The sequence below is a fragment of the Hemibagrus wyckioides genome, linkage group LG01 (genome assembly GCF_019097595.1).
Source record: "Hemibagrus wyckioides isolate EC202008001 linkage group LG01, SWU_Hwy_1.0, whole genome shotgun sequence".
In the NCBI taxonomy this organism is placed as follows: Eukaryota; Metazoa; Chordata; class Actinopteri; order Siluriformes; family Bagridae; genus Hemibagrus; species Hemibagrus wyckioides.
The window spans coordinates 23,630,878-23,645,706 of record NC_080710.1 but is presented as its reverse complement, the minus strand read 5'-3'; the positions used below and the strand labels follow the sequence as shown (position 1 = coordinate 23,645,706).

Below are 14,829 nucleotides of genomic sequence, written 5' to 3'. Positions count from 1 at the left end.
TCATGGTACAAAGACAGGACGTGTTCATTAACATGGGAGCGTACTGGACCCAATAGCATATTTGCTGCGTTTTTAGTAAATGCTTTATCAAGGCTGCTTTAATATAAATTACTAATTGCTTTCTATTTTGGAAAATGGAAGTGGATTAGTAAATATCACATGCAGATATCACCGCAGGAGCGAGCAGCGTTGATCAAACTTTTTTGTTTTCTTTCTGTCTGTTTACTGTTACATTCAATATCTTGGGTCTTTCTGAAAAGCTAGCAAATAATTAATGTCATCTGGCTTTTTGGTCATCTCAATTACACCAAAATGGAAGTTAAATGTGTTGGCTTGCTTTCAGCATAATCCACCCAAACTAGATCTTCTGCTTTTAAACCATAAGCAAGGACATGGTAGCTATTAAAACAATTCAAGAAACACACTTCAGCCTACTTTCAGAGAGATACACTGTACATGTAAAAAGTGTCTCATCAGATATGCACCACTCGCTGCTTAGGGCACAGAATGATTATTCTAATAGAATTTTTAATGTGACCCTCAGATTACTTTTTTCTTCAAGGCCTAATCCGTTGCTCATCATCACCGACTGTGGAAACGTCACTCAACCCTTGGTGGTCCTGCATAGTTATTATACTCTTTATCGCTCTCTATCCTTCTTTTTCCTTTTTTCCTCTATCCTTTTCTCTACCACCTGAGAGGAAGCGATAAACCCATTAACCATGCTTCTACAATTCTATTGTTTTTATCTCTCCATTTTTTTTTCTCTCTCCATGGCTACAATTATAGCCTCTCCATTATAGCCTTTGGATATTCAAATCTGGGTCACATATGGTGAGTGGCAACGTAAAAGAAGCAAAAACAAGCCAATGAAACGCAGGGGAAAAAAAGAACGAGAGGACAACTCCTTCTGGAAATATATGTTCCCTGAGCAGGCAGTGATGGCTGATCACACCATGGGCACAGGAGTTTAATATCTGTTCAAGTAAGATAACCAGCACCTCTCAGCACCTGGGATTTGCGTCAGTGTGGAAGAACAGAGAGAGAGACAAATTGAGAGGCACACACATGCACAGTATACACAGTGAATCCTCATGTAAGAAAGAACTGGGGGTGATGAGAGGGGAGCGTTCACCTGTGTACTGTATAATGTGATGCCATGTCAGTTATGAACCGGGTGAAAAATCCATTTGCAGCACCGCAAATGAGTAGGGGATGAAAAATAGTCGGGACACGCTGTTCAATCCGACCCTGGCTGCAAAACTATTCCTGCTGCCAGCTTAACTTTTTTCAATCAGTGTGAGACAACATCCATCACTCCAGCCTGAGCGGTGTGGTTACCATAGTGGCACTGAGCAAGGTCTAATTTTGGGGAGAATTTCAGCTTTACTGCCGCTGATGACAGGGGTGAGACCATGAGGACTGCAGAGCTGCTTGTACCTTCTGCTTTACTGCTCAGAGATAACCATGTTACATAACATATAGCTGCTTGGGGACGATTGGGAATAGAATTCTGTAATATCAGTTAACAATTCATGAATTAAATTATTATGGGCTCTCATTAGCATTATGGGATGAGGAAACAGGCTTCCAGACCACAATGACGTGCATTTTGGCAAAGCTTTACTCATGACTACAGTGCTTCAACATCAGCAGGAAGAAATTACAAGAAATGACTAGTTATTCCTTTCCTTTCCTTTCTTTTCTTTTCTTTTTTTTTATTTGAACTGTATCATAACTAAAGCTTCCTTATTTAGAAATATAATCTAAGCTAGCCAGCTACCTAACCACTGCACGAATATTACTAATATCAGCTTTTCAGCAGTACTGTTTAACTTTCTGGCAAGCTATTTAATGTAACTATTATTTATTAAGAAGTTAGTTATTTAATTAAGTTAGTTATTTAATAAGTACTATATTGTCTAATAGAACATAAATAATGTGTAAACCCTCAGCTAATAGTACTCTCCAGCTAGCTGCACTGTAAAACCTGATTTGAATAAGTGGATGGAAAACAGGACAACCCAGAGGAAATCTGCATAGCAAGATGAGAACTTGCATAAATAATTGTATCATGTTATTAACTGTATTAATTATTTATATTCAGATAACCTCTGCTTTTCCTGAAACTTTAAAATAAGTATAGATACGCTTTACAATCTCAAGGTTGTTGTAGGCATATCATCTTTAGCTTCATCAATCCCAGAGAAAGCGAACAAGCTGCATCTGATAAATGGCAGAATGTCCTTTGCATGTTTTACACTCATTTCTGTGCTGTGCTTTATCAGGTTATGTGCAGCATGGGTAGTAACATTTCCTGCTGTAAACCACACATCCGAGTTATTACGGCTCAGTATCTGATTCAGGCATGGTCTGAAAAGAGTATACTGTTCAGCAGGCTTTGAAATCCAACACAAGATAAACGGCGTGGAGGAGTCCCTAATAAGGCTTCTATGTCATCTATATCCGATGAACATGAAAAGATATCAGACCTCGAGCACTCTGATTTGCGCTGCCTTTCTTTCATTTCCTCCTTCCTTTAAGTTTCATGGCTATGTGTAATTATCAGTAATTCACAGAGCAACCCACTCAGGGAAGATATACAGTCAGAGTAGAGAGCAGTTCCTCTCTGACTGCTGCAGAGGTGCTGACGCTTATGTGTACATGCCGGAGGGACGTGTGGCCTCTGAGAGCACTGAGTGGGAGGGAAGCTCTTTAGACAGCCTGCAGCCATAACAGCTGCTCCTTCAGCACACTGTAAACAAACCCCTCACTTCTAATGGCAAAAGGTGAACGACATGGAAACACACACACACAAACACAAGCTCAACTTGAGGCTCGGACTTACCCAGAGATGCAGTTTACCTCTGAATACTAAACAAGTTTCCTCTTTAGATTTCAAGTATTGCTATCAGCCTGAACATTAAAACCACCTGCCCAATATTGTGGAGGTCCCCAGAATCCAGAATCCTGGTGCAATCTCTTCCCCAGGTAAGCAACGTACATGCACATAGGCATCCACATAATGCAGAAGAAATCCTGATACATCAGACCAGGCTATTTTCTCCCATTGCTCCATGGTTCAGGTCTGATGCTCACACGCCCACTGCAAGTTATGGACAGGGGTCAGCGTGGGCACTCTAAAGGGGCCTGCAGCTACACAGCCCCATATGCAGCAAGCTATGGTGCACTGTGTGTTTTGCACATTTATATTATAACCAGCATTAACTTTTTCAGTAATCTGTGCTACAGTAGCTCTATTGTGGTATTGGATCAGATGATTAGCCTTCGCACCCCATGCACATCAGTGAGCCTTTTGGTAGGTACTAACCTCTGCACACTGGGAACACCCCTTAAGACCTGCTGTTTTGGAGATTCTCTGACCCAGTTGTCTAGCCATTCCAATTTATCCCTTGTGAAAGTCACCAAGATCCATAGACTTGCCAATTTTTCCTGCTTCCAACACATCAACTTTGAGAACTGACTGTTTGCCTGCTGCCTAATATATCCCAACCCTTGACAGGTGCCACCGCAACAAGATAATCAATGTTATTCACTTCACCTGTCAGTGGTGCTTAATGTTATGGCTGATGTCTCCTAATAATTTGGCTTCAACACCCTCCCAAATTCGATTCAGACATGGCAAGTATCCAAGCACAAAAACAAAGTAAAACTTCCCCAGTAACATGCTTTCTAGTCTAAAAAGTTTGCAATTCTTGAAGAACCCAGCCCCTCACCCACCACCCCGACAAACACCCCAGAAAGTTTCCATGACACGTTGCTGCTGAGGCTGGTAAATATTTAAATGTAATGTTCTGACAGCAGGTTGAATACAAGAGCTTTGCCCCACAAAGAGATGAGATTCACACGGCCTTGTAGCGCTTTATTGATTCCCTCTTTCCACTCTGCTCGGAAATCCTATTCTAATTCTGAATAAAAATGAGCCGGTGGCTCTTTTTTTGGCCTGAAAATGGTATTAAGTGTGCCTAAAGAAACACCAAGGCTAATCCAATACGATCTGACCTTCTCCATTAGATGAATATTAAATAAACATCGGGGCCTAAACCTGGATGTTCTCCAAGCACAGAATATCTCAGGCAACTGAGAATTGCTACAAAAAAAAACAAAGAATCAATTGCATGTAACATACTAATGACAAATAAATGTACCAGAAGCTTAGCAGCACAAAGATGATTGTTAAATAGTAGAGTGATGTTTATGATGAACGCTCTTTCTACCGGTTTAGAGCTGATGCTGTTTAGGAAACAATGCATTAAACATTCAAACAGGGAAAACACTGTCTATCAAAAGGGTGGAGCCATGTCTTATTGCATTTGTGGAGTACTGACAGCACAAAGCTGGAATATCTGGAAAAGACTGTAATGGAAGGAATGACTTTAACCCAACTGAGATGCTTGACATGGGTCGGATTGAGAGGTAGAGAGAGAGAGAGAGAGAGAGAGAGAGAGAGAGAGAGAGAGAAAGAAAAACATCACAGTGGAGCTTATGGGGTATGTCAGAGCATCTCTGGGGACAATGGCCAGAAAACAAAACTATTTGTTCTTTTTCGATGAATGTATAGCTGTATTGTTTATAAGTTATCATCATTAGTTTTAAAAAGTGTGCTCAAACCTTTGATGAGTAGTGTACACAAACACACACACACACACACACACACATTTATCCATTCGTGGTTTAGTGACACAAACATACACAGAGCTGAGAAGAGGCTGGACAGAGGAAGGTCTGACCTGTTAGCTGGCTGTCGCCTGCAGCCGGTGCGATGCGTACGTATGGCGTGGTGAGCTGGGTCACAATAATGGCAGCTAAAAGGAGCGTTCCAGGCAAACATGCACACAGGAGAGAGATACAGAGAGAAAGAAGGGCAGGCTGAAGCCAGAGGTTGGCCAAATATATTCTTTAGTCACAGTGCTGGGCAGACAGAAAGACAGACAAGCCTACTGTTATTCAACACATTTAAGAGTTATTACTTGATACATCTTGCTAGTTGTGTGACGCTAGTCTGCGTGTTTATTTTTCTCTGCGTGTTTATTTTTCTACTCGTTAGCACATTTTATACCACAGTGTTGTCGAGTTCACGATTCTGATTGGTCAAAAGGTGTTGATTCGTGTTCTTTACTTTCAATAACAACAAAGTATGTTCTGATAAGAATTATATAATTTTGCACTGGGTACCAATAACCTTAACGTTTCTATAGTAACAGCTAATTCACAGGGTCTTGTATGAAGGATGCTGCGCATAATCTCAGCCTCATAATAAATACATGAACATGCTGTTCCTTGTCTAATCATGATATCGTTTTCTGTGAGGAGACGTTTTTTTTATTGAAAGAGTCTCCGTAAATGTTAGTATTTTATTAAAAGTTTTCCACCACAGAAGAGTCTTCAGGACATAGAACACTTTCCCCGGATCATGACAAGCTGCTTTTGTTGTCTTACCTTCAAGAGAGAGAAGCTGCTGTTCATAGCCGCTATAATATAAGTGATTGCAGGAACGTGTTACTTGTTTTATGGACTGCCTACAGCACGAGTTGTAATTCTTTTATGCTATACAGAATAAAACATTACAGAACATGTTATCGTAATTAAAATGTAGGATGCCAGCGGTAACCTTACTTCCATCGGGGAAACATAACACCACCCTGTCGCTGATTATTTTCCCATAACGTCACTGTCCCATGAGAATGCTGAAAAAGTCATGCCTATATATTTTCATTTGAATGACATAATCTTCTAATAAAAAGAGAACAAAACATGTATTGTAATTGTTGCTCTGGGGAGAGGAGTATTTAGATGCATTTGCTGTCTGCGAATGTCTTGAAAAATAAAGTGAATAGGCCCTCATTTGCATAGCACAGCCCTGGCACCATTAAGGGAGATGGCATGTAGTAAGGAAAATAGATTATCTACCATCTGTGCTCAATTAAATTCCAAACGATGTTGAGGCTAGCGCCGGGACGAGCCTGTGGCTTCCTAAGTGCCTTCCGTGTTTGCTAATGGTCCACGGGAGGTCAGGACTGTACCACTGCCAAGTAGTTCTGGGACCAGAAATCAAACGTGCTTCAATATTCAGCAGAGCTATGATCCATCTGTCAGGAGGAGCAGTGTTTCCCGACATTACTGTTCAACTCTGCTCATGTTCAAAACGCTTGTCTTTAGAGCTAGCCCAGTGCTCACATTCATTTTCTTTTACCTCACAGTATAGAGTTCTCACTATGCCATCAAGCCACTGACGGAAGGCGTTAGTAGGAAGGTGCTGGAAAAGAAACCACGGGGCTTTTATGTTCATCTAAGATTAATTAAAAGCCTGATGATGCTATAACCATAGAAATGATAATAAAATTCATTACTGTTTATTAGGTTTACTGCATTAGCATTACATTTAATTTGTAGATAAAGAGGAATAGATGGAAGAGTGTATACAGCTTATCACAAACGTTTTTGGCATGATTTTAAATGCTTTACACAGATATCAAATGTATTGGCATGTGATTAAAGGTTTCTGTAAAAGAGCAGCTCTGATAGTTGTGTCAGCTGTAATACAAACCCTTGTGTTATATTATTGAAATCTGTTCTGTTTCTAGCCATTTTTAAACTTTTTCTCTTGAAAATAATTTTTTATTCCGTCTTAAAATGCTATTTAATGTGACGTTATATCATGTTAATTACAGCATCGTTGTCTTTAAATGTTCTTTATGAATAATATTTGACCTGACTTTTCTCATTTCTATAGTAACGGCTCACACACAGGCACGTCATCTACATTTTTATCATCTGACACTAATAATAAATGAATTTAAAATACATGATGCGGTTTCTATAATGATGCTTGGAAGGAGTCACGTATGAGTCTTCAGTGTCAGAGTTTTGTTACAGTCAGTAAGTTTTCTGCCACAGGAGAATTTTCAAGAAGAAAGCACTTTGCGCTTTGAGGTTTCTCCGTAACACGAGTAGCTACATTTTGGTAAACTGACAAATTGGTGAATCACTGTGGTATAAACGGAATAAAATAATTCAGGACATGCTGCTATCAGAAAAGAAAATACAATGGAGTAGTAACGGTAACTCAGTGTTGCACTTTTCCTATAACAGCATGCCTCATGGTGTTTTATTCCTAAGAGTATCTAAAACTAAAAATGTAAGCATAAGTGTTATTTTTTTTAAGTCAGTGCTGTTAATACGAGTTAGATATTGAAGCATTGAAGCATAGATATTGAACTGTCATATAAAAGCATCTGTAAGCTTCGGTAAGACACGACAACCAGGTGAGATGACAGGGATTTCTGTAGACATGCGAAAAGAAAATCTTTCACACATTTAGGGGCATGTAATTAAGCTTCACACATGATGATTGTAAGACAGTCCTACCTTTAGTGGCCACACGGACACAATCGATTTTTGTCTCCTGTGAAATATAGAGACAGAGAAACAAGGATGAAGAGAGTGACAGAGAAAATGAGAGAAAGAGACACAGACGTATAGAGAGAGAAAAGCCCAGAAAGTGAAAGAGAGGACAGAGAGAAAGAGAGAGAGAGAGAGAGGTTATTTTTTCTGTCACAAAAATGGCAACACATTAGCCTGTCTGTCAGTCTCTTTCTCTCCTCATACTCTGCTGAGCATCTTGATTCCATGTGCCTGATGGGCTCTTTGTGTACATCCACACATGATTAACGGATTTATTTACTACTCTCTGGTGTGTTTGGGGATAAAGTTTTGCTTAAGGAAAAATCTGCAAGTGGCCATATTGGTATTTGCAGCTGCTTCTTCCTTCCACACTGTAACTCCACTCTTAGTTTGTGTTTGGCAGTACAGCTGAGAAGCACTGAATAAAAAAAAAGAAGCTATTTCTGAATTCACTTGCAGGTAGTAACGCAACTGAAACCAGCAAGAACTGCAGCCAAGATCTAGTTCATCACTAGCAGCGGAGGTGTGAAAATGGTGGAAGAAAAACATCATCCATACACAAAATTCAGCAACTCCAAACTAGGATCTGTGCGCTGCTTCCCCTGACATTTCAAACCAAGACAAAACAATAGACGGAAAGCAGACAAAGCAGTGACAGTGTATGGAGCTGCATTCATTGTCTTACAAAACAGGAACAAACAAAAAGGAACAGGGGACATGAATATTCAAAAGGCAGCAAGTGATGGAAGAGCTGGTTTTAATCCCTTTAGCTTTATTACAGCAAAATGCACTTGTGAGGCCTGATGCATTATTGAAGAGATGACAAATTAAACTACAGCGCTGTGAATTATTGAGGCTGGTGGCAGGATGAGGAGGAGCAGGTACAGCAGCACTCAGGCCACAAGTTCTGATCATAAAAAATGATGCTCAAACACATCCCACATGGGCAGACAGAATGGGTGCAGACAGGACTGACGCACAGAGGTGAGGAGGAACATTGGAAGCAGGCCAAACATGAATAAAACATGCTTCCAAACATAGCCATTTGTATGATAGTGTGTTCAGACTCAGTATGTTATTGCCATAGCTTTCCTGGTAATGTTTGGGTTTTGCATCATTTCGGTAAGCACTTTAGGCTGTCGTAGTGGATCTGGAGCTTATCCTGGAAACACTGGGCAAGAGGCAGGGATGCACCCTGAACTGGAAGCCAGTCTATCACATGGAACCACATACACACATTCACACACTCATTCACAACTACTGGCATGTTTTTGGGAGGTTGGATGACCATCAAGACAAAATACCCGAGTCACTGTATGTCTTGCAACAACATCTAAAGACCTTTTCCTGAAGTACTTAATCTAGTGCTAAAAAACTAAAAGAAAATATAAAAAATGTGTGCTTTTCTTGATATGTTCCCTCCGAGCAAAGTTTTTAGACAGATGGTATTCTTAGTCCGTGACCTAGTGAACCAGTATTGATGTATTCATTGACAGAGTCTTCAAAGAACGTCTGGCATCTGCCAAATGCTGTAAATGGAAATGGAAATGTAATCCTTTTTCAGATGAACGTATCAACTTGATCTTGAGTTGTATCAGCAAGTTAGTCTTCTCTTTGCAAAAAAGGTGTGGAAAGTGATAGAGGTAGCTGCATGTAATGGTTGATGCTGAGACCATGCAGAATGGCACTGAGCTTGTCTGAGCTACTAGACTATAGACATTCACTTCCCTTGTTAAAAGTGGGCTATTTCCCAATCAGTCAGGGTCAAAGGGCATGAGAGGGCGAGTTGTTTGGCAGTAGAACCCAGAGACTTTACAGAGTGAACCAGGGAGCTTGCAAGCAATTTGCACAGAGCTGCCTTCTTTCTGAAATGTCACGGTGTAACAATTACTTGAACACACACACACAAAATCTTTTTGCACTTGTGTGTCTCCACTATACCCTGTTAAAAACTTAAAACAGTGACACAGTGGCAACATGTTCACATGAATACAGTCATTAAGGAGGGATGTGTGTCTGTAAGGTGGCATAAGGTGGGCAGCAACTAGAACACACACACACACACACACACCCACACACACATACACACACACACTCATACCCCGCAGGCCGAGTGCGTCCAATTAGAGTTGGTGAATTATCTAATGGCCTGAGCCTCGCTCTCTTTGCTGGCAGTGGAATAAAGGATTGGCTTTTCATTAAGGTCAATTTGCATATAAAAAGGGAGATGGCTGATAATTCTAATTTCCAATTAAACTGGAGTGTTAATAATGCAGCCGTGAATAGCCGCCTTGTACAGTACTACTGAGCGTCTCAGTATGAAAGCATTCCCCCTCACTGATAGTTTCGCCTGCCCCTCCCAAGCCTCTTCGACGTCCTGTTGGTGCAAAATTCCTCTTTAACGGTCAGAAATTCAATATTTCTAAATTGAGCATATCAGTCTGCTGATGGAAAAGAGCTTGATGGAGAAGCACGCTGGTGTGGCTAGTGATATACCACAAATCACCCTCTACCGGATACTAATCCATGGCTTGCTGTCTCTGATTCACTGTTCATACAGGGACAAATTGATTCCACAGTGGAACGAAGCGTTTCTAAAGCAAATGATCTACAAAATATTCGGAGTCATGGCATGCAGTGCCCTTTACTGTCGGATTCTAACCGCCATATCTAGCCCAACCTTTTTTATTTTATTTACACGACTGCAAACTCTGTTTCTTTAGGAGTTCCTGAGGAAATAGGAAATTTATACAGACAAAGGAAAGAAATACAATTTTAATTAAATGCTAAAGAAACAACAAAATTGGTGCAGGGTTGGAACTATAAAGTTTTTCTATTGAAGGTCAGAGGAACACTGCACAAACATGTACATCAGAGAAATATACAGAGAAATGTCATGTTTTTTTCTTGATTGCTCATTAAGGATACATTTAAGTGTAAAACTTATGATTTATCTAAAAGTTATATATTACATAAGCTATATATATTCTGTATAGCGGCTTTCTGACAGTGTCCATTGTTAAAGCACTAAACCGAACTGAACTGAATGCGTAATAGACTTAGTAGAGTAGTTTGAGAATTGAATTAAAGGAAGAGAAAATGCTGTTTTTAAGTGGTGGAAACCCTCTTTAAACAAATCAGTTAACAGATTTCTCTTGTAAAATCCTTTCAGAGTCAGAAACTAGCAACACTTAAATTATGCAAGCAGCAGTTGTTAACTGAGCGCTTGTGCTTATCAAAGCAGCAGTGTAAGTTCTGGTGCTCATTCATCATTTTTAAAGAAACAGCAGTCACGTTTTTCACAGTTCTTATGCTGTAATTTACTGTATTTTTGTACATTCCAGCAAGGGATATCCTGATCCCGCTTCTTTTTTCCTTTTTTGATGCAATGATTAGCTGCTTTTAGACTATGATCACGTCAATAATCTATGTCAAGTGTTGCATTAAAGGGACTCTTTTAACTGTACAATAAATTCTACAGATCCACTCAGAACAGATTTATTAGATGTACTTTGCTTTAAGATGATAAGTCAAATAGGCTAAAAACAGTAGGAACTTAAAAATAAAATAAGCTAACATGTAGTGTTTAACTAAAGAGGGCTCGACACTCCATACTTTTCAAGCTCAGTGAGATGCAGATGTGTCTATGTTAACGTGATTTAAGCTAATGTGTTATGATCTATCCTTCAATGAGTTGAGAGATTACTCATAAAGTCTGTGCTGATCATGACAGCATGCACTCACCCCGTTGGCTGTGCTGACAGCCTGGTAGTAGACGCTGTAGCTCTTATGGGGCAGCAGTGGGGCATTCCAGTAGCCCTCATAGGTCTTGTTGTCTCCGATGGTGAAAGCCAGAGAGTTTTTGATGCTGGAAGCTGGGAACTCGGCGCTGAAGTAATACGGTGAGCTGAGCAAAGTGGCATTCTGGAAGTGGATGGGGATGGGGTAGCAGCGCAGAATCTCAGCAGTGCGCTGCGCTCGGCGTGGGCGCTCTTCTTCTACCACTACCTGGTACACACTGGAAGAACACAGGATTGAAAGTTTGAAATCTTTCTTTAAAATTAGGAAAATGTGAAAACAAGGAAATTACATTTTTATATATTGTAAAATATCCACCCATTCATCCATCCATTTATCCATTCATACGTCCATCCATCCATCCATCCATCCATCTAACCATCCAGGGAGCCTGTAGAATATTTCTGAGACTTGGTGCACAAGGGCGAGGGGCTGGGTAAACCTCCATAGATAGACAGGTTGCCAACCCATACACACATTCACACACTACGGACAATTTAGAGATGCCAATCAGCCTACAAAGCATAGGGAGGAAACCAGAGTATCTGGAGGAAACCTCCGAAGCACAGTGAGAACATGCAAGCTCTACAGGACTTAACAGGAACCAAACCCTGAACCATGAACATGCTGACCACTAAGACATCCTGCCTCCTCTGGTAAAATAATGCATTAATCAAAACATAATTTACTGAATACATACATTTCATATTGTGATGATGCTTTCTAATATATACTGCACTTGACCTAAACATGCATCGTAAGATAATGGGCAGCAGTAACCAATGTAAGTGCAGCTCATCTGATCTGAGATTGTTGTGAGAAAGTATCACTGTTAGTCATGTGGTTTTCTCTGGTAGAGTCGATGCAGCTTTTACTAACTGGCTAAACCCTGAAACCAAGGGTGTGTTAAAAAAAAAAGAAACTTTTGTGAGAAGCAAGCTGCTTTCGAATTCTGATTGTAGCTATCCCAGGCCCAGAACCATCTATGGTGAGGATTTAAACAGAATAGAATAAAAGCCTCTGGTATGAGACAGTAGTCCTGCTTTCTTCTTTTCCAGATATTAGACTGCTGAACTCTGCCAGTGGAAAATGAATATTGAGTCTACAAGAGCGAACAAAATGAGCCTACAAAAGCAAAGCAAACAAATTCACATCGGGAAGCTGAAATGATGGTCAATGGTGTAAGAAAAAAGATCAACATGATCTTGTTCCCAGGAACAAAGAGAGAGATTGGTGATATGATATGTTGGATGTATAATAGCTTTATTCGCCCAGCGGATCAAACATGCCTGAGCCCAAAAGCCTGGTCTTTCCCACTGCAATAGAGGGGATATTGGCTGGTGCTGAGATACCGAGACAAAATGAAATGGAGGTGATTCTGTAGGCAGGTTGGACTCGGGGCATTTTATTGGAAAGGGGACAGAAAAGCAAAGGTGAACGAAACTTCAGTGGAGCCACGAATAAAGCGGCTCTTCTTCTCCAGCTCAGGTGAAAGAAAAATAAAAAATCTGAAATGGACCAGACCGTGACTTGTTTATTACTCTTTAACATTTCAAACAGATCTATTATCCAAAAAAATTGAGCCTATTACTAAACACATCAGACATGAGGACGTATTAACTGTGTACACAAATGCAGTGTAATAAAGGAAGCTTAGCCGGCTATAAAAAGGAAAACATGAGTTTTAACATTTCGCTTAGAAATGTAAGCATACATTTTTCACTATGAAAAGGCTTTTATTTATCTCTAATTTGATTATTATGCATGAATAATAGTTGCTGGTTTGAACAGTCTGTGCATTTACTCACTAATCAAAAAGGTTAAGCTAATGAATCTTTTGTCGCTAGTAAGAATGAGAGTAGCTCAGCCACAGATAAAAGACAATAAACTATGTAAATGGTCAAAGAATCTCACACAGCCTGCAATGGAGTCTTTCTGTTGTGTCTTAATTGTGTTTTTACACAGACTGCTCCATTACCAGCATCTGCTTTGTTATTATATTTCCCAGACATGTTTTCTCATTCCTCATAGGTCTGACAGCACATATATATATAGGACTAAACAAAACCTTGAAGCCATGTATATATACACAATATAAAAGACAGCGGTGATTGAATATCTTTACAGCAAATCCTTCTTTATGTTAATCAAGTTAATTATTTTAAAATTCTATATCTATTATTGCAGTTACTAAAATGTACGACTACGTCAATAAAGAGCTACTGTTCCATAAACATGAACAGTTTCTAATTCATTTAGCAAAATGAGCACAGAATGAAAACCTTCTAAATCAGAGATTTTAGTGTCTGCATTTCGGAAATGGCACCGCTGCACATTCAGCCATGGCTCATTATAAAAAAAATTCACTGCACTGAGCGCCTGTTGCCCTTTTGCTGTGTGATAACACAATGCAGTGTGCCTGCTTTTTAGTGATAAAATCTAATGTAATGCAATATTAAATACAGCATTAAGGGATAGTGAGAAATATGAAGTTAATTACTGTACTGGATTGAAGAGAACAAAAACCAGGGCAAAGACTATAGTAGAAGAGAATAAAGCAGCTCTCATGGCAAAGAGAGAAAGAGTAGCGAGGGGAGATGAAGAGACGAGTGTTTTCTCTGGATTTCGGTCCTCTTTAAAGGCCAGCCATTAGTTTAAGTCTGTCTCGCCGATGAGTTACAGCTCTTCCATCTTAGAGAGAGAGAAAACTCATGCTGCCTGATTATATCATAAACAAGTCAGGAAACTTGCGATAAATACAAAAGAAAGTACGGATTGGAATTTAAATCTGAATACACAATTATTATTTTAACCAGGTGGAAACCTAACTATGCAATCTTTTTTATTGTTATTTTTTTTAATATAACTTTATTTTTTGAAAGCTACTTTTGTGTACTAGACAAACACACCTGACATTTTCTTCAGGTTCTTCTCACAACTAAAAAAGGAAGCAATATGAGAGAGAGAGAGAGAGAGAGAGAGAGAGAGAAATCCCCAGACACTAATCCTACCTCATTTATCCATGTCTGTTTGAGATAGTAAGCCCTGAATTGTATTCAGGTAATTCTTTGCACTGTCTCTTTCTCAACAATCAATATGGGATCTCGAGGAGCAATCTGGTGTTATTAACAGTGCGCTTATGCATCTACCGTGGGAAATACCATTTCCAGAAACACTGATTGGTCTTAGCTTTACCTTATCATTTAATTGGCTTACAGGGGTTGGACAGGGCCTTGCAGCACTGGCTTTCCTCTCACATATTCCCATGCCCTCAAAAGGAGGGTCTCCGGCTTTGTAGCCCACTCTCCATCACAGTTATCCATCACCTTCATCTGTTTCGCTCAGCACATTTGGCCTTTGAGCAGCACAGCCTCGGAAACCGTTTCACTAATTAACACATAACAGACTGAAACCATGGGAATGAGAAAGCATCCAGCTAGCATGCACTGCTGTAGTCGTTACAAAGCGTGACAGAGTGTTTTGAGAGGGAATCTGTCCAGCAGACACAACAAACCCTATAAAACTAACAGCTACACTAAGACGTACCTGGTAGGCCATTAAAGTGGCTCGGTTCAATGAAAGGGGTTTAGAAAGTGTACTTTTGTT

The 14,829-nt window shown here is 39.9% G+C and overlaps 1 protein-coding gene across 10 annotated transcripts in view; it reads right to left on the bottom strand.

The window, feature by feature from the left end:
• Positions 1-14,829, bottom strand: part of ptprma (protein tyrosine phosphatase receptor type Ma) — a 195,183-nt gene that overhangs the window by 50,074 nt on the left and 130,280 nt on the right. For 5 of the 10 annotated variants that reach the window (XM_058394863.1, XM_058394872.1, XM_058394910.1 and 2 more), the window contains exons 12-14: positions 11,170-11,443; positions 7,390-7,426; positions 4,752-4,826 (exon numbers count right to left, since the gene is read on the bottom strand). In XM_058394863.1, the coding sequence (XP_058250846.1) occupies positions 4,752-4,826; positions 7,390-7,426; positions 11,170-11,443 (386 nt within the window). The remainder of the gene's footprint in view (positions 1-4,751; positions 4,827-7,389; positions 7,427-11,169; positions 11,444-14,829) is intronic. The other 5 variants (XM_058394902.1, XM_058394937.1, XM_058394919.1 and 2 more) reach the window with 1 other exon arrangement.